The sequence below is a fragment of the Netta rufina genome, assembly GCF_964035555.1.
Source record: "Netta rufina genome assembly, chromosome: 1".
Classification (NCBI taxonomy): Eukaryota; Metazoa; Chordata; class Aves; order Anseriformes; family Anatidae; genus Netta; species Netta rufina.
In genome coordinates this window covers 75297882-75323548 of record NC_140123.1, presented here as the reverse complement: position 1 = coordinate 75323548, position 25667 = coordinate 75297882, and the positions used below count along the sequence as shown (strand labels likewise).

At 37.2% G+C, this 25667-nt stretch overlaps 1 protein-coding gene across 3 annotated transcripts; it reads left to right on the top strand.

Annotated features, from left to right (window-relative positions):
• Window positions 1–820: 820 nt before the first annotated feature.
• Window positions 821–25455, top strand: PNPLA4 (patatin like domain 4, phospholipase and triacylglycerol lipase). Of its 3 annotated transcripts, none has more exons than XM_084294444.1 (9): window positions 821–995; window positions 1820–2118; window positions 2948–3074; window positions 8270–8421; window positions 12973–13067; window positions 13248–13383; window positions 15411–15476; window positions 20381–20533; window positions 24480–25455. In XM_084294444.1, exons 2-9 carry the CDS (start codon window positions 1960–1962, stop codon window positions 24609–24611), a joined length of 1020 nt encoding a protein of 339 aa, XP_084150570.1. In that variant the 5' UTR covers window positions 821–995; window positions 1820–1959; the 3' UTR covers window positions 24612–25455. The 3 variants fall into 3 exon arrangements, with proteins under 3 accessions (XP_084150570.1, XP_084150569.1, XP_084150571.1); XM_084294443.1 differs by having other exon boundaries at window positions 8237–8421; XM_084294445.1 differs by lacking the exons at window positions 821–995; window positions 1820–2118; window positions 2948–3074 and adding an exon at window positions 4935–5028 and having other exon boundaries at window positions 8237–8421.
• The last annotated feature ends 212 nt before the right edge of the window (window positions 25456–25667 follow it).

Genomic DNA, 25667 nt, shown 5'->3' with positions numbered 1-25667 from the left:
TAGGATTGTGCCTTTGATTAATTTCTCTCTCCCCTTCTTTAAAAGCTGTATTTTATAGATTGAGAACATGACTTATCACAGGAGAAAAAAAAAAAAAAAAAAAAAAAATCCAAAGCAAGGGATCAGACTCCCAGTAAGCTATTCCAAAGCTGTATTAACCAAAAAGATGCCAGCAGCACTTGCAGACACGTTTTCCAAACGCTGCCACGCCGCCAGCACCTGCCGCACGGAATGCCTTTATTCCTGGTGCCCAGGAGCAGCGCGCAGACCGGCACCTCTCAACTCTGCGACGTGCATTTGTTCGCATTTCTTGTGGCCTAGATGACCTATATGCGTAATAAAAACTATTTTTTTTCCTTGTTATTTACGTCTTAAGTATTACGTGCCGGTCAAAACTCTGCTAATTTATCTTCATTACAGGCTAGCACGTGCAATGCCGGGTTATGTTACAGCAGGGTCTCGCCTCTGTATACGCACTTCGCGGGATGATTCCACATCCTGCAGACTTTTATTTCCTACTCCAGAAAAGCCACTTGTACCACCTCAAGCCTATGCCTGCGGGTGCGGCGCTGAGCTCAGAGCAATTAGTGGCACAGAGGCAGAATTAAACAACCCCCCCCTCCCCCAAACTGCGACACAGCCCCCCACATCATGGCGGCTCCCCCAGCCGCGGGCTTCCCTTCCCCCCTACCCCCCATCTCCGAAGCCGCGCCGAGGTCTCGCGAGGTTTGGTGCGGGGCGAGGCGGCGCGGCCAGCGCTGGGCGCCGCGGGCGAGATGCGGCTGGGGCTGCCCGCGGCTCCCGCCGCCATCTTGGCTCCGCCGCAGGGCGCCGGGAGGGGCGGGGAGGGAAGAGGGCGTGTGCGTGCAGTGTGTGTTTAAGGCTGCAGTCGGGAAGGAGGCGGCCCGCTGAAAAATTGGCTTTCTTGCTCGGGTGTAAAAGATTTCGTGGCTTCCCTTAACGTCGCGGTCGCTGATATTGTCGGTTGGCTTGCTGTAGGTGTTACACGCGAAGAGTGCGTCTGGCAGTTTGAGCTCTGTGGGGGGAGGGAGGAATACTCAGATTGCTTTGTAAGCCACAGTTTACGACCCACCAGATGAAGTGGAAAACATGAACCGCACCTGAGTGGGTTTAAATTTGGAGTTGAGACCCTGCCCCCCCCCCCCCCCCCCCCCCGAACAGCACTGTTCGTCTTGCACTGGTGGTCAGGGCAAGAGCCTATTTAAGCAAGTGCATTTCAGTGTTTGCAGTTTGGGTCTTGCTGGGTATAAACCAAACTTATAGCTTGATCCGTGTAACCCCTGTGAGACCCTTGCACCTCAGAAAAGCACAAGGTTTACCTGGTACTGACCAGCAAGCCTGAGCCTCACCAGGCTCCAGCATCACCACTTTGGTTTTGCGGGCAGTTGACTTAAGTGGCTGGAACTGGCCTTGCAAATTTTTCAGCAGGGACAGAAGGAACAACCTGGTCATGTTGTTAATTATAAGGGAGACTTTGTTCGTTTGGTCTATGCGTTATTATCAACAGTAGTTCTTCCTGTTCTTGAAATGAACAACTCAGTTTATGGTTGGTGCTCAATAGCACAGTGCTAGATGGGTGCTGGAGAGAGAGAGAAGTAGCTACTGAAAAGTTCTGCCTGAAACTGTTACATTTTTTACAAATCAACTGTTAACACATCTATGTTTTGGGTTGCAATCCCTTGAAAGCTAAATGTGAGGGGGCTGTGAAGGGAGCCTTGTTACAGGGTCAGGGCCTTGGTGTGCAGCTATCTTTCAGCTACTTCATGTTTTGTTTTTGTTTTTTCATGTTTTTAAACAGGTTATGTTTAGAAGAGAGAAAGTTTCTACTGCGTAATTGTCGTGTCCAAGAGGTCATCTGTTGATATTCCCTGTGTAGCTCCATGGTAAAACAGCTTCTGAGAGTGTCATCATCTGGATCTAGAGGTTACTTTTAAGAAAATGTGGACTGTTAGAAGTCTCTGTACTGCTCAAATACAGTTATGTCAGTTTAAAGAAGGCAGACTGTGTAGTTGTATATTTCCACAAACCCAGCAGTTCTGGATTGGATTTCTAAATTACTGCACCATAACAGCACCACATGAGAGACTTAAATGCCAGGTAAGTATTTATTATTTATTTTTGTGGTGTTCTAGTGATATGCAACAATACAGTGATGGTGCATCACTTCTTTTAGAACCTACAGGCCTAAATTTTTATCATAGGTATCTTTTGATGCCTATGAAAAAAATCTTTATGAATTGAAGATGCCTTTTATAAATAAAGATTAAGGGCCAGGCAGCAAGAAGTTGCAGGAGAACCAGTGTTGTAGAATGAACTTTTTTGTATCTTGTAATTCTGAGCTGGGGAGAAACACTGATTTGTTTCAAGTTATGCTCCAGACAATACTGAACCATAAATGACAGCCTTACTAGTTAGTGAAAAACCCTTTATTGAAGAATAGGATCAGAATTCTCCAGAAAACTATCTTTACTAATACAGTATTGCACAGGGGGAAGAAAACAAGTCTGTGTTTACTGGATTGATAAAATAAAAATAAGAATTTGATTATTAAATATATGGATTTTAACAAACTCTGTGGGAAAGGACACAAAATTAAGGTTAATCTCAGAGACTTGACTGTTCTAAGTTGTAATGCTTCTCTTTATCTAGATGTGTAATTAAGTTTATCTTTAAAATATAAAGTGCTGCACATAGTTTATTTATAATAGATTATGGTTTCAACTAGTTAAATGAGGGCTAAGCAGTTATGAGAAATTCTTCTGGATGGCTTTATGTGCTTTATGACTATTTTGATAGACTTTTAAAATCTATTTGAGCATAATTCTTTTATAAATATATATATATATACACACACACACATATATATATATACACACACACCTGTTATTTCTGTTTTAAATAGTAATATTTTATTATAACATTGTAGGTTTCCGAGATAAATGATAAAACATCAGGAATAGATACAACAGTTGCTGTTAGTGCAGAAGGAACTAAAGCAGATGCAGGAAAGAGTCCCAGTGGAGAATGTGATGGAAAACAACGTGCATTAGAAGGTATTAAAACTTTTCCCACCATCTTAAGAAGCTAGCTTTTCCTGTCTTTTCTGTATATCTTGTATTAATGATCAAGATGGTCTAAATTATTAATTTGAAAGTTTGACATCACGTGTTTTACTTATTTTTCTAGTTTTAAGGAGAACATATGTTTTTTTATGTCTTGCAAAGACTCATGTAATTTTCCTAAGAGTATTAATGTCTGATTGGATCATACACTGATTTTTTAAGTTATTGCAATTTTTTCCTTCAACTTCATCAAATTGTAAAATGCTTATTCATTGTGACTGGATATATGCAAAATTTAGTTTTATCTATTCTAGCAGCTGTGGTGACCCTTAATTAGTGTACAGTCTGTTGGATGGGTTATCATGTTGTGTGAGCCTGTTTTTGATGGGAATATCAATTCCTTGAATATTTACTGAAGGCTATGAATAGTGTGTGGTGATAGTGAACTTTTTTCCCTTCTCTAAACATGAAAAACGGTTAAACATTCCTTTGTGAGTGATGATTTCTGGTTTGGGTAAATTTAATACTTAATATTTATTTTTTATTAATATTTAATAAATTTAATGTCTTTATAGTAACAAACATGGCCTTTATTTTAGCCACACTGCTCACCTAACTAGTTTTTCCATGCCTTTGTTTTCTCATTCCTAGGTAATAAATAATTTTCAAATGTCCTGCTATGTGTCATCCATTATATCTCAAACTACTTCAAGGTAGTTTTTAGCTCCTGTGCTTCAGGGTGCTTGGTCATTCTCATTCTGTGTATATTTAATTTTTATTTGTAAAAGGTTCCAGTCAGTTGCTGTAGGCATTTCCAGCTCTTGTTTAGAAATGGGATGTCAGGGAGGTAGTTACGACTGGTTAAGGCATTGAGATCATATAGTGTTTATATAATTACATTGCTCAGGGAACATCAGTATGAGAAATTGTTGTGCCATTTCTTGATCCTGACAACTACAAAAAGAGTACCCTGAAAAAGCAATATTGTAATACAAGGTAATTCTGCAGTACAAGCTTGTCCCTTTATACATACACTTTCTTGTCAGATTGCATCAGAAATGGTTGAGATATGACTGAGTATAAAGTATTCCCCATCAAAAACATTTTTAATTGCCAATGAATTTGTTTTGCAGATATGAGAACCTTTTAAATAGAAGTCCTAAGGTTATGTTTATTCTTGAATGTTTTTGTATTATCTATAAAGTAGGGAGATTGAACAGCTCCAGTGTCCTTCTAGTTTCTTGTACTTATCTTCTCTTAAATTTTTATTTTTCTTGTAGGCAACAGAACCATACCTATCCCTTTGTCTCATTGAAATATTTTGAAATTGCCAGTCATGTAAGATGACTGTGTTTTTCAAAAGCAGCGGTAGGCAAACGCATTTGGTATGTCCTGTTTAAGTCAGATCTCTACAGTGTATATACTGTCCAGAGTTCTGCTGAAATGTGTTTGTGCATCTTGTAAGGGGCATTTAACTTTTTTTTCTGAAGGCATGCCAGTATGATAATTTTTGAGTTAATAAATAATATCTTTAAGAACTTCTGTTAAACCCTCAAATAATATTTATTCTGAAGTCTTGTGGAACAGGTGTTTTGTACCGTTTCTAAGATAGCAAGGCTTCTGCTGTTTGCTCACTCAGCTGAAAAAAAAAAAAAAAGGCCTATGCCCAGATGTGACTGTGCTTCTCTTTCTGGTGTTCTCTTAGAAAATGGCAGGGAATAATTATACTCTACACTTGATTACATTTCTCTGTATGTCCTCTTGAAAATTGTTATAATCCTACTATTCTTTCTGATCAAAAGAACAGTGATCTACCCGATCATCAAAGCAAAAGATTTTTTTGAACCAAACTGTCTCTGAAATACACCATTCTAACTTGCTAAAGTGCTGCTATGAGAAATTTGCAAGAATCAAAAGAAATGAGACAGTTTATATTCTTATAAAAGTGAGTATATTGGTTTCCTTTTTCTGATTTTACAGGGCACTCACCTAATGCTGTCTCATCTTTTCCTCTTATTCAGGGTATACTTTGCAAGGTGAAACGACGTTGCTTAACTCCATCTGTCAGGCAGATAGCCTGTGATAGAACCATGGTTTTTATTCATCTGTATCATATTTGCAGGTTAACTGCTTTGTTACAGGTTTCTTCTTACATTTTGGTTTGTTTGTTCGTATGTATGTGTTCTTTTTTTTTTTTGTGGTAGGAGTTTTTAAGAGGCCCTCAATTCAGTGTTCAAACCTTTCTGCAAGTAGATGCTTACTGCTGAATAAGATTTTTCTCTTCTGCTATTTCTCCTCTGTAATTCAGATTATTTGTAATATTATTTGTAATGATTTTTTTTCCTTGTTAAAAGGTTGAAGGGTTTTCTCAGTCATGCAGCTAGCTTTTAACAACTGGATCTGCCTCTTGAACCTGAGTGTAATCTGCCAACTAATGTTTGTCCTGAAGTACTTTTAAATTTCATGTATATGAAACAATACATAATGTGGACCTGGGAACTGACCCAAATTAATAAAAACACAGCGCTGTGATAACGCAGCAATGCTGTTGCTAGCTTTGATTTGAAATCTTCTTGGGGAATTTGTAAAGCATTGTTGTAATGTTAGACATACAAACCCAGTGTATCAGGTACTTCTGTTTTGTTCTTTTTCTTTTTGAATTGTTTTTGACTATTTTTGGGGTTGCATTAGAATAATGCCTTCATTTTATCTTTTTGGACTGGTAATTAACTTATTTTTAACAGAGTATCAGGCTCTGCAGTTGTTTTCAACTGTAGTTCTTTATGTGAAATCTTTTTTTTTTATTTCTTGCTTGTTCATATCATGCTGAATTCTTTTGTCAGTCAAGAAACTGATGTAAATACTCATCCAGTAATTTTCTTTTCTGCCCCTTGGGAGGGGAATGAAGAAAGAGAAGTGTATAGGATCTAACTGTTAAAAAATTAACTAGAGTAGTGCTATGTCATTCAAGAACAGTGGTTACTCACAATAACTGATAATTCAATACAGCTAAAGTTCATATAGGAAGATGAAGCTTTGTTAAGAAGCCTCATAAGAGAAGGCAAGGACATTTTGCTTCAGTCAGTAATTTTTCAGCAGTTTTTGCTCAAGTCTTGACTCAAGTCACCTGTTGGATTCATGTAACTTCCCCTAGAAGTAATCCCTGGGATTTGTGAACTATTACTTTCCTTGTTAATGTTACGACTATTCAACTACATAAGTGTGGTCCTTATTTAATGTAATATTTCACATTAGTTTTTTTATTGAGCCTGAAATCTTTTTTTGGACAAAAATGGGAGTTAACTTTTTGATACTTGGATTTCTTCCTACCTAATAATGCAATTGTTTTAACTCATGTCACATTTTGTCAGAATGGCTTTTGATGTTAGCATCTTTGCCCCATATTTGTAGAGGGCATGGAAACAGCTGCAGGACTTAATTAAACTTCCAAGACTTTAACTAGCCTAAAAGTAAGCGCATCATGGTGTCATATTTCTACTTTAGTTTTCACTCTGAAGATTGCTTTTAGGTTGCTCTTAGGATTGCTTTTTTTTTTTTTTTTTTTTTTTTTTTACTTCTATGCTGTGATTTTTTTTCTTGCAATTTAAAGAGCATTTTTAAAAAGAAGTAATGTGGTCTATCGTTTGCTCCATTGCAAATGCCTTTTTCTCACATTCCCGAAGCAAAAATCACTCTGAACTCTGTTCTATCAGTACTGAATGTGTTAGATGCAAGCTACAGGTGTTCATACTCACTAATGCATATGCAAGTGTTTCCTTTGTAAAGGGGGATAAAATGCAGTTGATAAATTACCTTATGAGAGTGAGGTGTTTTAGCAGAATGACTATCCTTGTAAAACAGTGAGTGGAATGCCCTGATACTCTGCTTTCTTCTTTTTTAAGGGAAATAGTAATCCTTCTGCTTAAACAGAGAGGCCCATTTGCAGTCTGAATTTAAACATAAGTGTAGGTAAAGTTAAGTTTAGCATGTCTCCATATCTGCTGGTTTTAGAAAGCACTGCTTACCCTCATCTTTCCTACTCCTCCCATCCCTGAGCTGAAGAGCAACTTAGCCAAAAATCTGTTGCCGTATGTCTCCTTCTCTTCATCAGAACTGACACCATAGTGTGTAGGTGGTTTCCAAAATGAAAATGTCATCAGCTATCTCATTATTATAACTGGAACAATCAGGTACATTCCTGAGTGTACTGATGTATTTAGTCCCATTCATATTGACATGTACCCAAATGTATGAGATTTTATTTTTAAATTTGGTACTAAGATAACCTGTACAACGTCCTGTGAATCTGTGCAAATGTAGCATATCTTGCTCTTACAAATATAACTATTTTCAGAAACAAAAGAGCTAATATAATATATAGCCTTAAAATTTTTTTTCTTTTTTAATAAACCACCCCTAACAATCAGAACTTACACTTTCTCTTTTTCTGTGCTTGATGCTTTGAGTGTGTTCACACATTCATGAGCAAACTTTTGCTTTGTATTTATATTTTACCTCATTGTTTTTTCTGTCTTCTTTTTAGCAGTACCAGTGATATGTTCTGTATTTTTCATTTCTAAATAAGAAATGACTTCATGAGGATTTGTCTATTATTATTATTTGTCTATTTGGCTAATACTAGTAGTAGCAAATAAATGGACTCCAAAAATGGACAGAAATCGCTTCTCTGAAGAATTATATTGGGTTCAAGGCGGTACATATAAAAGGATTATGATAAAACTTGAGAGGCCAGCAGTTTTGTAATTAATTTTACTCTGACCTAGGGGGGGAGGTTGTGTTCCCTCTCCAACATAACTTTTAATACTTTTAAGTTGCTACTTCTGTATTTCTTTGACAAATTATATGAAAATGTGCAGTTACGTTATATATAGATGGATTTTTAATGTCCTGATTGAAAAGGGGATTTGTGCTAAGGATTTTAGAATGGTGGTTCTCAATTTTGGAGTTGATAAACTTGAACAGCTACTTGTTTGAGGTATTTGGTAATCAAAAGTGCTTAGTATCTTAAAATACATGTAAACTGCTTTTTATATAGGTATTATATATTACGTATTCTTTGCCAAAAAATAGGTTTGTGTTATAAGATAAAAGTAACTGGTCCTTTTCCTGACTGCAAAACTTTATTTCCACAGCAAAAATGAAACATATCAATCTGTCATTTGCAGCTTGTGGGTTTCTGGGTATTTACCACTTGGGGGCAGCAGCTGCTCTTTACAGACATGGTAAGAAGTTACTGAAAGTTGTAAAAGATTATGCTGGAGCTTCTGCGGGATCCCTGGCTGCCACTGTCCTATTAGCAGTACCAGACAATATAGAGGTAAATTAATAAACTCATAAGTATAGGACATGATCATTTTCAAAGAATATTTTAAAAATATACTCATCTACCATTAAATTGCTTAAATGTAAATATTTTGTTTCTTGCTTCTCGTAAAGAAACAGGACTCATTTATGTGTTTTCATTAACAAAATCTATGAAGCATGGACAAAAATGTTTATGAAGTAAGAATTTATGACAAAAGTTGGTGCTCAGTTTATAGCAGAAAATTGTGTGGACTATGTATTTTAAGCTACGTAAATATAACGTGTCTGAATGCTGGGTTGTATGCAACCAGATATATTTCAGTTCTAGTATGACAAAATGTATCTGTATTTTATTTAATCATTGTGCATTCTTGGCTAGAGGCAGGCTTTGTTAAGCAAATGTATGGCACTGTCCTTTGTGAGAGGAGATTAAAATGAGAGATGATTGTATTCTTAAAGTCAAAGCATCACACATGGGCTCTCATTTTCATAGGCTCCTTGCAGTTTGTGCTCCATTAGAGAGCTTTAGACAGCACCAGCTTTAGACTCGGGGCTAAATAGCAATAGCAGCACTGTATGCCAAAGGAGGATTAACCCTCGCAAGCTATTGTTCTAGCATGTCACATACATGTTAGGCCTTCTGTTAGGCCTTTGGTACAGTCCCACATGTCCTTGCTACTAACTTGGAGAGATTTGTTAGATGGATGGACTGTTAGATGGATAAGGAATTGGATGTGGCTGTTAAGCCAAAGAGCTACAGTCCACAGTTCAGTGTCCATGTGGAAAACAGATACAAGTGGTGTCCTTAAAGGGTCTGTGCTAGGACCAATACCATTTAATGCCTTCATCAGTGACATAGATAGTGAGATTAATTGCACCCTCAGCAAGTTTGCACTTGACATCAAACTGAGTGGTGCAGCTGATACATGAAATGTAACGGACAGCACCTAGAGAGTCCTTGACAGGCTTAATGAAGCCTATGCAAATCTCGTGAAGTTCAGAAAGGCCAGGTGCAACCTGTGTGGGGCAGAGGTGTACAGACCAGGGGATGGATTGATAGTGAGCAGCCCCACAGAGAAGGACCTGGGGATACTAGTAGATGAAAAAGTTGTCATGAGATGGCTTTGTGCATGTGTAGCCCAGAAAGCCGATTGTATTCTGGGCCCACGTTAAAAAAAAAAAAAAAAAAAAAAGGCATGTCTGGCAAGTCAAGGGAGATGATTTTCCCCATCTGCACTCATGAGACTCCGTCTGGAGTACTGCATCCACTTCTGGGGTCCCCAGTATATGAGAGAGAAAGACCTGTTACAGTAGGTTCAGTGGAGGGCCACAAAAATAATCAGAGGGCTTAAACATCCCTCCTATGAAGAAAGGCTTAGAGAGCTGTTTTTTTTGTCAGGCTGGAGAAGTTCCGGGGAGACTTTATAGCAACCTTTCAATACATAAAGAAGGAAGGTGGAGAAAACTTTTACCAAGGCCTGTAGTGACAGGACGAGGGGCAGTAGTTTTTAGTCACTCTTTTCTCACCATGGATGTGGTATAATGTAAAGACAGCGAAGTGATATTCAATGACTGCTCTGTAACGGGCTTTCTGTGAAAACATTACTTCTTATCCAGTTCTGTTACTTTTGATTGTTTTTCCCCATAGCTTAAGGCTGCTTCACCCTCCTGATGTACCTGTAGAAACTTTGCTTTGTAGAGGACTCTGCCTTGCTGAAATGTTAATATTTCTTTAATATTTTTCAATTATCAGAAACCGCGTTATTGGAAGGGGTTGGACTGCTAGATAATTCATTTGTTTTGAGTACCCTTAGGTTTCAGTCTAGTGAAAATCAGGTAACTTTCCGTGCCTCTCTGTAAAGACTTGAATGGCTTTTGATTCAGACAGTGGTGTCAGCTAAGACCACGTTTTGCCACTGAACTCTTATTTTATTTCTGCTATGTCACAAATTTAGCTTGCAGAGTTAGCTATACTTCTGTTGCTTTCAACAGTAAGTTCCTCCTTGGCCTCTTCACCCTTGCCCCCTCAAGTGCATTCTTTATATGGTTTGATATTAGCCAAGTTCCACTCTGTTGTGAAGATAACATTATATATGTTCTATTCATATTTTTTTTTTTCCTTTTCTGTAACCTTTGTTTAGTAGTTCAGTTTCAACTTCACATAGTATAATATTTACCTCTAACCCAGTTTTCCTATATGATAAGCACTGATTTCCTATATAATAAGCAGCTAGCCTTTTAAGACCCCAAGGAAATATTTCTACTTTATTCTAGGTTCTGGGCATGAAAATTTGTTCCCAGCCTGATACAAGTTACAAAGATATTTCTAAGTAAATATATGAGAAGAATTTTTTGGTTTTTATGTTTGTTGAAATTGTCTATGTTACATTGAGCCTGATGGGTTTTACCTTGAAAATATAATTTTAACATAAACTTAAAAGTATGTGTCAACTTTTTAGCCCTTTAATTTTCTTACTGACATTATAGTTATTCTATTATATTGTTTGAATGGAAAGTTGAGAAATATTTGAAGGTGGGTCAGAAATATTTCTTAATTCTTATGGCATTTAAGTAAGGGCAGTATCGTGTGCTGAATAGAAAATACTTCATTTTAATATTATTTATTTTTATTGAAATTTCTACTAACTTTTCATATCAGTATAATATATTATTACATTTATTATATATTTCTAACTGTCAAAATATCTGATATTCACTACTGTAATTCTGACATCTATTAGGTTTTATTTATTTTCGGAGTGATGGCAGTGTTATACACGTTGTAATTAGGACTTTTCTCCATTTCATGTTCTCAAAGCTCTAATGCAAAGCTTTATGAACTAGGAGACAATGTAACACTGAGGATTTCTTGTTTTGACTATTGCTGTTCTAACATGACAGCTTGTAAATGCATTTCTGATGTGTCTTAGATTTTTGTCACTATTGAAAAGGCAAGGGACTTGAGAATTCTAGGGACAGATTTTCAAATGTATGAAGGCTTGCAGCATTACAGAGAATTGCCTATTCCTTTCAGAAGTACTTGATCATGTTAGATGTCAAGTTTGCTTAAATCAATACAGGTAGTTACCATTTCTAAACATGTCCTCAGTCACTATTTAAAATTTAGATGCACCGTTTAAAGTTTCTGGCACTAAAAATTGTAAATAATTCATAGGTGCAAGAAGTTGTCCCTTTTGACAGCAAGAATTGAGCGTATGATAATTTCTTAGCATTTGTAATATGGAAAGAAGTTCTGTCATTCATTTGGAGTTGTCCAGCTCCCTATTACTCTTACTTCCCTGTCACTTTATTCACTTTATTAAGACATTTTAGATCTAGAGATAGTATTTCTGAGATGCTTCTATAATCTGTAGAGGTTTGTGGGTTTCTTCTGTCCTTGGTGGGTGAAGTTCTACCTAGAGTAAAAGTTCAAATTTAACCTATGTGTAATGAATTAGCATGAGTCTTTACAGGGATCAGTGCTTTAAGAGGTATAGAAGTCTTAATCCTGACTAGCATTTTTGATACATTTGTTAGAAGGCCATACAGGAAAAGCAGATGCAAGAACCACATCTCTACCTTTATAGAGCACTATATAGTGCTCTATATCTATATATCTATATCTATATGATAGAGCACTTAGGAAAGTGCTCTATCACATTTGTGCTGAAAGTCCAAATGATGTGAGGGAGTTAAACTGCCCCAGCCAGCTCGCTCCTCATCCTGTGCTGGCCCTCACCCCAACTCTTTTCCTGTTGCTTCTTCTATATACTCCCTCCTCATTCACCTATCATCTTTTTGAATTTCACCAGTCATGTCAATCATTTATTTTGTAGCTATCAATATATTTGTTCTTCATGCAAGAAGCTAATAAGCCAAGAACCCCAAACTATTTTTAGACAGTGTTTACAGTCTTGTAAACATATATGCACAGTATGTTTATTGAGTACCGGTTTCAAAAAGTTGGGTAAGATTGTATTTCAGGTTTTTCCTAAATTCAGGGCTTAAGAGTCTTTTTTTTTGCTTAAAATAAATAAATAAATAAATAAAATAAAAAAAATAAACATTTTGTATTCTTTTACTTCTTTTAAAGTTTGTATAGATCACATTTCAAGCTATTTTTTCACAGTCATTAACACTAGGCATTTCAGCTCATGTAGAAAAATGTTCTCTGTCCCGTGGAATCTATAACCTGTTTTTCTTCAGTTAGTCTTTTGATCCTTTGTCTTCCATCAGCTGTAGTAAATGTAGTATTTCACTCGTAGGGAGGTGTTTTTTTTTTTTTTTTGTGGGTGTGTGTGTCATGATTGTTGCTTGTTTTCTTTTTATTTATGTTTACTGCTTCATTAAGAATTCTTATATATGCTTTCTTAGAAATTAATTCTTATGACAAGATCAACAATTTGTTATAGCTATCTTATTACAAACTGAGCACATACAGGAAAATATCGTAATATCATGTTATATTGATTAAAGTCTTAGCTGTTAGTATATTTTAGATACCACAGTTAAATTTACTTTCTATAATGAAAACATCCTTAATGGTGAATATTTTAATTTTCAGAAATGTGAAGAGTTTACCTATGGATTTGCAGAGGAAATCAGAAAATTGGACTTCGGCGCAGTAACGCCTGGTTATGATTTTATGAAAAGACTTAGGTACTTAGTCTTAATGTATCTATTAAATCTATTTTTGTGAAGATCTCGAAATAAAAATGGATGGTAAGCGTATTTTTTTTCATGCTGTTGGATCTCAGCTTTCTTTCTTTATCCCATAATATATTTGCAAGATCTTTAAATAATGATGGTGAATAATGTTTACCACTTTCTTTGTTCTAGGGAAGGCATAGAGTCTATTCTTCCTTCTAATGCTCATGAGATCGTTGAAAATCGTCTCTATGTATCAGTCACTAACGTGAGAAATGGGAAAAATTACTTGTTTTCAAGTTTTGCCTCCAGAGAGGACCTCATTAAGGTAATGAAGTTGCATGTAGTTGCTTTAAATAAAAATGCATGAGATTCTTCAATGCACAGGAGTATGGTATTAGGTATACAATAAATAACTGTTTTACTCAAGTGCTCACTTAGGCTACAGTGGTGTGACAACAAGCAGAATTTGATCTCAGAGTTTCAGAGATTTTGCTAAAATTTATTTATAACGTGTTTCCTTTCTTTGTTTTAGAAGTACTACCTTGTGCTAGTACCACTTGCACTACTTTAAAGCCTACTTTAAAACAAACAAACAGAAACAAAAGCAGGGTAACTAATGATTAATTACTTAGAAGATTAGAATAGAATAGAGAATCTTCAAGTTTTCTAACAATTCTGTTCATCATTTTGCATCTCTTATTTCACTCATATCACTTACTATGCTCAATCACAAAAGAAAGTGAACAAAAAGAATTCCTGTGTTTAAAAAAAAACTAAAAATAGCACCAGTTTGTGGAGAATAGTCATATTGTCTTAAGGACCTTATAAACTCTATTTTAACTGTTGATGGAAAGCACATCTTTCCCATCTAATGCCCATTTCTCTACTTTTGAATACCACTTTAAAAATCTGGATCATTATTGTAAACATAAGCTGATATAAAATAGTAGGAGGAATTCAGGTGCTTGTAAAGAAAATGTTTTAATAATTGGTTGCATTTTAGTAGAAGACACTAAGATATTGCAGAGTAAAGGAGAAAATAGAATAAGCAGGAAGCTTTGAAGAGGAATTCCTTCTTTCCCTGTCCTTCTGGATGCTTAGAGAAATGGGTTTGAGGTACACCTTTTCTGGTGGTTTTGTCATGGGAAGGTTGTCTGGTAGAAAAATACCTAATGTTTCACTTTTGAAAAATAGAAGACAAAACCTTTCTGTGTAAGTTCAGACAAGTCTCTGGTGCTTTAGATCACTGGGAAGAGAAACAAGAAAAAGAGCTGTCAAAGTGAGAGTTAAAGCCTTCATATAGAGCCTTAATCCATATTTGTGGAGGAGAGGTTTTTAATACTGAAAGGTTGGGCATTTTTTCTGTAATCTCCATGGGTTGTGTTTTTGTTGTTGTTTGCACCTGATGGCCTTTCACATTGTATATACCGCTGTCTGTAATGTTCTTCTGTTCCTAAGATCTGTTTCTCATACCCACACACAAGCACGTGGCATGCATATGGACCACATTTAGCTATATGAAAATTTCTGACACACAAACCTCAGCATCTTTGAGGTGTAGTATAGTAATTTTGTAGATTATAGATGGATGGTTGGGTACATGTACATATAAGTAGGTGCATGCCACACACACACACACATTCATAGATCCTAAGTGGATCTATGACGGTGGTCAGAAAGTTATATGTGTATGCACATCTATACTTAACAGAAAAGGTGTCCTGGTCTTAAATAAATAAATAAATAAATAAATTGAGAACTGCAGTAGACAACAATGTGGGCTTGAAGTAAGAATTTGTTAATACTGAAACATTAAATGTAAAGTATTAAACTCATGAAGGATGTACATATGTGAATTTTCAGGCTGTCTATAATATTCTGGAAAATTTGAATTACTTCCAAAATCTGATTTATTAGATTATTAAACACTGCATTTACATGCCAGAAGAATGATTGGTTTGGTTTCTTTTTTTGTCAATACTCTGTACTGCTTTTTTTTTTTTAAATATACATATTTCCGCAAAATCAAAGATTTACTTGAAGTTGTGTGAGATTAAATTCATAATCTTGTATCATATAAATCAATAAGTCAATCAATTTCTGATAACTTTGCTTTGAAAGTTGTCCTTGTCATCATTAAACCTACTGAATTATTTTAATCACGTTTTAAGAAACCCTAGCAGCAAGACTTCTTAAGATGATAATGATTATATGTAAAACTAATGTATTTACTTGCTACTGCTGTATTTTCTAATAGAGATAAATAAGTATGAAAATATTTACTGGTTCAGAATTATTTTGTTGCCTTATCTTCACTCTTCTCCTTCATTCCTTCTTCTTTCTTTTCTCTAGGTCCTGCTAGCAAGTAGTTTTATACCGGTGTATGCAGGAATGAAGCCAGTGGAATATAAAGGAGAGGTAATGTTTCATTATGTTTGAGTTCTGTTTTTATTCTTTTTCCTTTTTTTTTTTTTTTTCTTCAAGAGCATCCTTCGTTTATGGTATAATTGTTTGATTGTAAGGGAAGTTAGGTGGGAATTGCAGTACTGTATTTTGTAGAACTTATTGTTTCTATGGACACTGGAGGTTAACACTGTGGAAGATGACAAGAATTTGTTCCTATATTGTTTCAAAAATGAGGAGTGCTGAGACTGAAGTGATGTTTTCAGTGTGGAGCTGTTCCCTAGATATAACGTTTAACATTTACGATGAGAAGCAGCCTCCCTTAGTAAAGATACTTTTTATGACAAGCTGTGTTGCCAACTCTAAAAGACTGCAACTGAAAGAATAATCACTCTGCTTTCCTGTATAATGGAAGGAATGATAAGAGAGGTCTTGGCAGCTTGTACACTCCTGAAGCACCTGTGTCTACGTATATGTTATAATTCTGTTGAGAACATGATAATGTGCCTCACCAAGCCCTTTCAAAACTCTTAACTCTGAACAAACATTAAAGAATAATCCTTATATTTTCCCTATCGTGCAAGGCTATGAAATTTTGAAAGGCATACACTATTGTAGGAAAACCTTTTTACCTTTTTCCTATAGCTTACTTAGCTCCAAGAACTTTTTTACATAAATATATAAACATTTTAAAATAATTTGATTTAGTCTGTAATCACGAGAAGCAGAAAAAAAATGTTTTCTTTCTAAAATACACTATACTTTTGCATTTATTTTCCTCATTGTGCTGGTTTTACTCAGGTGGGCAGCTGAGTTCCACCACGGCCGCTCTCTCACTCCCCCTCCTCAAAGAGGAAGTGGGAGAAAATACGACACAAAGATCTTAAGGTTTGAGATAAGGATGATTTAATTAAAGGGAAAAGGGGTGGTGTGGGTGGAGAAAACAAAGGCCATGTGGAAGCACAGAAAGAGAGGGAAAAAAAAGTAAAAAAGTTACTCTCTGCTTCCCATCAAAAAGTGATGTTCAACCACGTACTGGTAAGCAATAACGTGTAATGGTTGTTCAGGTTGACAGAAGCTTCCACCATGAGAGGCTCCCCCACTCCTTCCCTTTTTCCACCTTTTATTGCCGTGTGACACCAGAAGGTATGGAATATCCCTTTGGTTGGTTTAGGTCAGCTGGCCTGGTGATGTCCCCTTCCCATCAGTTTCCCACCGCTGGCCTGCTGGCACTTGCAGGGCTTGGAGGTAATCCTGATGTGGTGCCAGTATTGTGCAGCAATAGACACAACACTGGAGTGATACCAGTGCTGTTCTTGCTACAGCACAGCACTGTATGGGCAGCTGCAGGGAAAGTTAACTCCATCCCAGACAGGCCCAGTACACTCATATGCATCAAAATGATGTCTTCAGAGTATCTATCATCCCATGGGACCACCATGCAAAAAAATAAAAAAAATAAATAAATCACTGCTAAACTGTACCCATTTGTCCCTAGAAATTATTTCTATCTAGGGACTTTGAGTTCATTTTGAATGTCAGAAAGCTTTTCAGCTTTAGAATTACTTATACAGCAATGTATGCCTGACTGCTTGAGTTAAATGGAGACTGTTTGCATCTTGCCAGAGTCTCAAGATTTTGTTGATTGGAGTATTTGTATGTTGCTGAGACATGCATGGATGTTTGAGGTTCATTCTGCTACTACTTAAAGAGAAGGAGTGTCTTTGTTAAACCTCTTATGTTGTTGTCAATTAACAAATTGAAAAGTTGGATCAGAGTTTTGTCCAAATTGATTTAAAACCCGTTTTACTGGATGAGCACTGCTATTATGATTTGCCTGGGTTTTGTTGGATTTACTGAAACACCTTCAGCCTTTTCTTAGTGGACAGTTCTCATTCCTGCCTAGCTTTATTTTTTGCATTCAGAAGTTAAATCAATGAATATTTTAGGACAATTAGTTTTCTGTTATTTAAAAGCTGCTTGTCATTCTCAAAGCTTCTTACTACTCTCATTAAGTCAGATTCATCAAATGTAGTTTCTGGGAAATAGGTTGGTTTAATTTATTTTTATTTGTTGTAATGGATTAGTTATGCATATCTGCACTGACTTCTCATACAGTGCATTTGTGTTTTGGGAATCTTATTTATCTGAGAAAACTGTTGCCTGTAAATGGACGTGACTTCTAGTCCAAAACACTTTGAGCAGTGTGAGAGCAAAAAACCTTAGAATCTTTATTCTACTTAGTGGATGATGATGCTGTGTGGGTAAGGGTCCTAGAGTGTGCAGTGTAGAGCCAGGTATGTGGAATGGAACCTTGTGATCCCGACGTAGTAAGCACTGACCTCTGTACGATGGATTGGATATTGACTAGCCCACCTATCATGTTAGCATCATATTCCATGTTTTCTGGAAGTTCTGCTGTAATGGATCAAAATTCTGACTGTCTGCATTTACACTAGTTTCATGGAGCAAATTCCCTAGACCATATGGTCCATGGCAGCGTGGAATCAGGCTTGTGCCCTGACAGTTGCTTATGTCTGCTAACTGTATGTGTGCTTCAGAACAGTTGGTCTGGATCATTGCTGGGCTACCTATGTCACCTGAATACATATGAACAAGTTGTCTGAGAGTAATTTTTTTAAACATAGTATGTTTTCTGAGGTATGTATTGTGTGATGCGTAAGGGAGTATACTGATGCACTTTTGCTGGAATACTATCAAAAAAAAGTCAAACCTATTATCCTGTATGTACTGCCTGTAGAGATTGAACCCTGGTGAGAATTGTTCCCAGCATTGCACTTCAGTGGTTTTTTGTCTGTTTGTTTTTTTCAGGAAGTGTTTGGCTTATGCTAGAATAAGATGGCATATCTGCACAAAGCATGCTAGGAGACTAGACTTCTGGGGTGAAATGGGTAAATTGCATGGTAGTGTAGCCATTGCAACCATCTGTTCATAGTGTGTTTTGGTTTGGTTTGATAGGCCTAAAAATAACAGGAAGGAAAAGGGTGTGTAATACAAAGAGAGCATCTGAGAACTTAAGTCTGTTAATGATCTTAACCACAGTGGGCTAGGTTTTTACCTGGATTGGGTATTTAAGATGCCCGTGGACTACATTTCCAATAACCATAGAGAGGTCCTCTGCTATGCATACTGTCTTTTGTTGAAACAAGCGTTTCCTCGAAGCAGTGGGAGTAATTTCTTGTACGATTCTACATGGACCAAGCTTACTCCAAGTGTCGTAACCTTTATTTGAGTTGGGTTGGTGTCTTCTGAACCTCTGGCAATGTTAATTTTGAGCTAAATAAACATCTTCAGATGACTGAGTTGACTATTTTTCGTGATGAAGCTATAGTGTTGTATAGCTTCATCACTGTAGTTAGTTCTTACAGAATGGTTTTGTAAAACCAATGTACTGGTATAGAGGTAGATTACACTAGTGTTACAGAATTGATTTTACGCAACTTCAATGCAGTAGTACATGTAATTAAGGATTTATTAAATAATTTTATGGTAAAGAACAAAATTATACTGTATGATTTTTAACAGCACTTAGCATTTAAGTATCAGACAATTTAAAACAACAATTTTAGCAGAATTTGCTATAATAGAGACTTAGTTAAAGCTTTGAGAATGGCAAGGTTCACACGAGAGACTACTACAGTGTATTAGGAGTTTCTAAATTCAGCCTCACACTTTTAGAATTCTCTCCTAAGGTGAATTACTCACTGTTCTTACTCATCAGTGTTTGTCCATAGACAAGCTTCATCCTCGAGGAGTGAGCCCTGAGATGCACTTTATCTCAGGTGTCCCAGCTCAGGGGGAGATTGAGCATGCAGCCTGCTGCTCGTGGAGCAAGAACTCCAGTAGTTCTTGCTTGAGATCACTGTCTATAGTATCATGAGATAATTGACTTTTAGTCAGTGATTTTCCAGGATTCAGGTCTTTTTAACTTTGTTTATGATTCAAGTAGGGTCAGTGCAAAATCTGAACACTAACAGAATAGTGTTTCATGTGCCTTACTACAAACCTATTAGCTAAAAGTTACACAACCAACAAAATCAACATGGTATTTATGCAAATGAAAACTTAAGGGTAAAATTTCAGCTGTCCTTGGTTATGCTGGGATGGAATTTGACTGTAGCCTCCATAAAAATCAGTCTTGTACCTCTGGACTGTCTTCAGAATCAAGAAATATGTGAGGATCTGGAAGAAATTCATTGGTTGCTTTTTTTTTTTTTCTTCCTTGTTTTCTCCTATACTCAACTCTTATAGCAGACTTGATGTCTACTCCCTCTCATTTGGCATGGATGTCTAGCTCCTTCCCACTTTTTTATTCTTTGCTTTCCAAAGGCTGCTGTCTTTGTGGTGTGGTGCATGATAGTTTTTTTGGATGTAAGGAAACAAGAAACTCTAGGAGACAGTAAGAGAAGTTACATGTGTTTCAGCTCATGCAATCACTTTACCAGCATATATGTACACTGTCCAGCTCCTGCTTCGCAAGACGGGAATATACCTTACCTGGAATGGTTCGTGTGTCATAGTAGTGATCTTTTTCTTACCTGTTGACATCAAATTTGTATTTTTAAACTCTGTGGGGCATTTTGTTAATAGATGAACTAAACAAGCCGCCTTAGCTTGATTAAAACTTTTAAGTGTCTGGAGAATTTATAAATAGTTACATGTTGTTAAACACTGTGTTATGTACATTTTCAGTTCCTTGATTTTTATGCTTCTTATCCTCCAAGTTGCTTACTCATGGTATTCTGAGAAGAAAACTCTTTCATTTTCTTGGTTGTAGAAAGAAAGTGGTTCTTTAGAGAAAGTGATTGTAGAGGAGACTGGAACAGAAAGGATGAAGTATTTGATCATTACCATACTGTACTAAAGCTACCTTGAAAATACTTTTTCTTTTTCAGTAGAAGTGGGTTGATGGTGGCCTTACCAATGGCCTTCCTGTCTTGCCTGCTGGACGAACCGTGACAATTTCTCCTTTCAGCGGTCGATTAGATATCTGTCCACAAGATAAAGGACGTGTGGATCTTTATGTTAAACTTGCAAAACAAGATATAATGGTGAGTTGATGGTTTATTTAATAACTTCAGAAGAATAAAAGGTAGTTGAGTAGTTAAGTTCATGCTTATTTTTGATTGTTTGTTTTCTGTATATATGTTACCTTTATATAACATTTTTGGCATTTTCTGCTTTGACATGGAGTGTAAATATTTCCTTAAACACAAGGGAAAGGAAAACATAAAATAAATTTTGTCAGAAAGGTTGAAAGTGTATATATCTAGTACAAAATAGAGTAAGTATGTCAGAGGTTATTCAATTTAAATAATCTAGGCTTGCTTTACATATCATTTGTCTTCAGTTAGGCAGTGTTTACAGAGCAAAAAAAAAAAAAAAACCTTAAGACTTCCCTAAAATACCTCGGGAGAGGGAAACTAGCACATCCATTCAAACATACTGAAATGAGCTGCTCTAACTGAATTTAAAATATGAGTTTTAAGATGTACATTTGAAATGATATACACTTGACACTTCATTGCTCAGTAGAGCTTATGTTAAGATTTTGAACCTTGTAACCACTACACTTTTCCAGAATTTTTGTTTGATATTACAAAAATGTTCGTGTTTAATGACTAAGGCTTAGACTGATTTTTATGACCTCCTTTTCATTGTTGACATTCCTGTCTCTGCAAGCTTTTTCTCACAGACTTCTATCACAGTCTTGCATCCTTCATCATGGTGAAAGAAAATACTGAAGGCAGTAGGCTTATCATTGCTATCAAAAAAAACTTCATTAGAAAGAAAAAAGAATGGTTAGTAATAGTTGCTACACATCTTAAGTTTCACTTTGGCAGTTCTTAATATATTTTACTCAAATTCAGATAACATAATGTTCTTTGGTGTCCTTAACTGTGACAATTTCTGAATCTTTATAGCGTTTCACAGAGATTTCAAGCATCATAGTACTTCGTAAATGATCATAAAGCATGAGAATACTTATTTTACTTACAATATATGCATAGTTTGTTTCTTGGTTGCGGCTTGTGTCTAGTATGTAATGCATCTAGAGGTAGAAAATGAGTTGATGAGTGGATTAATTTTGAGAATTAATTGCAGAGTTGCATTGCTGCTTGGATTCTCCAAGTGCAGACTTGTGTAAAATATTGAGCAACATTTAAAACTATTATTTTTGAAGCACCTTTATGTTTTAGAGCTGTAAAAATGTGAACTAAGAAAAATTTTCTTTCAACAATACCGTAATCTATATAAAACAGAGTTGTCTATCTTTGTAACTGGATTGGAATGTGAACAGTGTTCTCTCTTCAAACATCTGCCCTCTGTTAGTGTCAAAATGTGAATATTTTTTTCAAATGATGATTATTTTGGTACTGTGTTGCAATATTTATATGGATAAAGTATATGGCTAAAGTAGATATTAAATTATTCGTATAAATGAAGTATTTAAACCTTTATTAAATCTGTTTGTAATTTTCTTGTAAACAACTTAATAATGTCTTTATTTGAAAACAAATTTCTAAAATCTTAGTAGTGTATCAGGAAGGTCAACAAAGTGACCCTTTAAGATGTTAAGTAATTTTTACTTTGTTGGAAGTAGAAGCTGCATTTGTATTCATATGTAAAACGTTGACTGGGAATGTTTTTGCCAGGCTGGATGGGGCTTTGAGTAACGTGGTCTAGTGGGATTTGTCCATTCCCATGGCAGGGGAGTTGGAACTGGATGGTCTTTAAGGACCCCTTCAACCCAAGCCATTCTGTGATTCTATTATCACAGCAACAAGACCAGTTGCTCTCTGGATACCCAGTACCCTGAGCTGGTAGAAGGGGATGGGGAGCAGAATGTGGCCCTCATAATCCACAAGGAAATGGTTGGCAACCTGCTACAGCACTTAAGATGTACACAAGTCGATGGGGCCAAATGGGATCTACCCAAGGGTACTGAGCGAACTGGCAGAGGAGCTGGCCAAGCCGCTTTGCATCATTTATCAGCAGTCATGGCTATCATGGGAGGTCCCAGTAGGCTGGCGGCTAGCAAATGTGACGCCCATTTACAAGAAGGGCCAGAGGGTAGACCTGGGGAACTATAGGCCTGTCAGTTTGACCTCAGTGCCAGAGAAGCTCACGGAGCAGATCCTCCTGAGAGTCATCACGTGGCACTTGCAGGGCAAGCAGGCAATCAGGCCCAGTCAGCAAGGGTTTATGAAAGGCAGGTCCTGCTTGATGAACCTGATCTCCTTCTATGACAAAGTGACGCGCTTGGTGGATGAGGGAAAGGAAGTGGATGTGGTCTACCTTGACTTCAGCAAGGCTTTTGACACTGTTTCCCACAGCATTCTCCTGAAGAAATTGGCTGTTCTTGTCTTGGACTGATGTATGCTTCGTTGGGTTAAAAACTGGCTGGGTAGCTGGGCCCGAAGAGTTGTGGTGAATGGAGTCAAATCCAGTCAGAGGCTGGTTACTAGTGGCGTCCCCCAGGGCTCGTACTGGGGCCAGTCCTCTTTAATATCTTCATCGATGATCTGGATGAGGGGATCGAGTGCGCCCTCAGTAAGTTCGCAGATGATACCAAGTTAGGTGCGTGTGTCGATCTGCTTGAGGGTAGGAAGGCTCTGCAGGAGGATCTGGATAGGCTGGACTGATGGGCTGAGGCCACATGTATGAAGTTCAACAAGGCCAAGTGCCGGGTCCTGCACCTGGAGTGGAACAACCCCAAACAGAGCTACAGGCTGGGAGATGAGTGGTTGGAGAGCTGCCAGGCAGAGAAGGACCTGGGAGTATTAGAGAAGGACCTGGGAGTGATGGTGGATAGTCAGCTGAATATGAGCCAGCAGTGTGCTCAGGTGGCCAAGAAGGCCAACAGCACCCTGGCTTATATAAGAAGCAGTGTGCCCAGCAGGTCTAGGGAAGTGATCGTCCCCCCGTACTCGGCTCTGGTGAGGCCGCACCTCGAGTACTGTGTTCAGTTTTGGGCCCCTCGCTACAAGAAGGACATCGAGGTGCTCGAGAGAGTCCAGAGAAGGGCAACGAAGCTGGTGAGGGGTCTGGAGAAGAAGTCTTATGAGGAGCGGCTGAGGGAGCTGGGATTGTTTGGCCTGGAGAAAAGGAGGCTCAGGGGGGACCTTATTGCTCTCAGTAGGTACATTAAAGGAGGCTGTAGCAAGGTGGGGATTGTTCTGTTCTCCCACGTGCCTGGTGACAGTACGAGGGGGAATGGGCTAAAGTTGCACCAGGGGAGGTTTAGGTTGAATATTAGGAAGAACTTCTTTACCGAAAGGGTTGTTGGGCATTGGGATGGACTGCCCAGGGAAGTGGTTGAGTCACCATTCCTGGAGGTTTTTAAAAGACGTTTAGAAGTAGAGCTTAGTAACATGGTTTAGTGGAGGACTTCTTAGTGTTAGTTCAGAGGTTTGACTAGGTGATCTTGGAGGTCTCTTCTAACCTAGATGATTCTGTGGGTTGTAAAGGACCTTGAAGATCATCATTTTCACCCCCCCTGCTCTGGGCAGGGTTGCCAACCACTAGGGCAGGCTGCAAGAGCCTCATCCAGCCTGGCCTTGAACGCCTCCAGGGATGGGGAATCCACAACCTCTCTGGGTAACCTGTTCCAGTGCCTCACGACCCTCTATTATGCTATATTCTGAAGAATGTGATTGTTCACACTAGGAACTGGTGAAAATACTTACTTAAGCGAGTTTAGCTTGTGTCACCTACTACTCCCCCAGACAGTTCCTGGAACGCTTCCGTACTTAAAACATTTCAGAAACTCTGGGCAGTTTTACAGTAGCTTGTCTTAGAGGCTGTGAATTTGTGCCAGTTTATGTTGGTTTTCAGCAATGTACCTGAACATGTGTGATTTACTAGTATGGACACAGACATGCTGGTGTTTTGTTTTTACATATGCTACATGAAACAGATAACAGATAACAACACAGTCAAGCCTAACATAAGTTGCTTTAATATATTAATTTCTAGCACTTCTCTCTGTTGCAGCTGTCTCTGGCCAACCTAGTAAGACTTAATCAAGCTATGTTCCCACCAAACCAAGAGAAAATGGAATCACTGTACCAAAATGGATTTGATGATGCTGTTCATTTTTTACTAAAAGAAAACTGGTTTGAATAGATAGTACATAAAAAATAAACAAAACCTGATGGCTGTTGAAGCACAGCTATAGGTATCCTTACCTATCCTAGATTGCTGTCACAATTTCTGTTAATCCAAATAAAAATCTCATCTGGAATTGCTTCAGCTTCTGCCAAGAAAGTATCAATTCCATCCTGAAGAACTGTATAAACATGTCAGAATGGGAACTGTACTTGCCTGGTAATTGTTTTGTTTTGAGGTAACTCAAATTTAGATCCATTTTGCTGCAGCACTGGACTTTAACTTGGTGAGCTTGTGTTACCATAATTAAAGAAATTTGGAAGTCGTATCTGATGTTATTTGAGAGACTCATCATGGTTGTATCATGAAAAATTACAGTCTGTATTCTTCAGTTAGTATAATTGTTGTGCATGCTCGTCAAGTGTTTACAATGTTGCTAGTTTAATGTATATTCTACAGTGTTGTAAGGATTTGAACTCAGCACTAGCCACAAGAAATAAAACATTTTCACTTTTACTTCTATATGGGTATTTTTTAAATAATAAAAGCTCTTGCTCTTTTCAGTGAATGCAGTCTCTAAATTTAAAAACATTATTTACAATTTTTAACAGAAGTGTGATGTTTGTGATATTTTAATACCTTGTGCATAGGAATACTTATTTTATTTTCTTCCTTTGCTAAAATATGAAAAATGGGGAACAAAATATGAATAAATATATTTTCTTGAAACTTCTGTTGAGCTCATTTATTAATTTCTCAGAATGCTATAACAATCTGATTGTCTACAGAAAATAATCAGTTGGAAATAAGTTCAAGTCAGCCAGCAGGTAATGAACCCACTAATACCTTGTTGTTACTATTCCCCTTGTATTGAATTTTTTTAAGTGCAGGTTCAAAATTTTCAGTCTTAATGCCTAAAATCCACAGCTGTTTAAAGTCAGTGTTAGGTTTTTAAATGTGCTTTTTGAGTTCTTAATACTTACAAAAATTTGAGATATTTGTAGAACTCTGAAATGATGGAAAATCTAGGGAGGTAAGAATAATTAAAAGCCTCTTCAGCACATAACCACATAT

Coding starts and splice junctions, on each gene's coding strand:
- PNPLA4 (XM_084294443.1), top strand. CDS start 1,960: ATGTGGACTGTTAGAAGTCTCTGTACTGCTCAAATACAGTTATGTCAG. Junction 2,119..2,947: donor ATGAGAGACTTAAATGCCAG/GTAAGTATTTAT, acceptor ATAACATTGTAG/GTTTCCGAGATAAATGATAA. Junction 3,075..8,236: donor AAAACAACGTGCATTAGAAG/GTATTAAAACTT, acceptor TTATTTCCACAG/CAAAAATGAAACATATCAAT.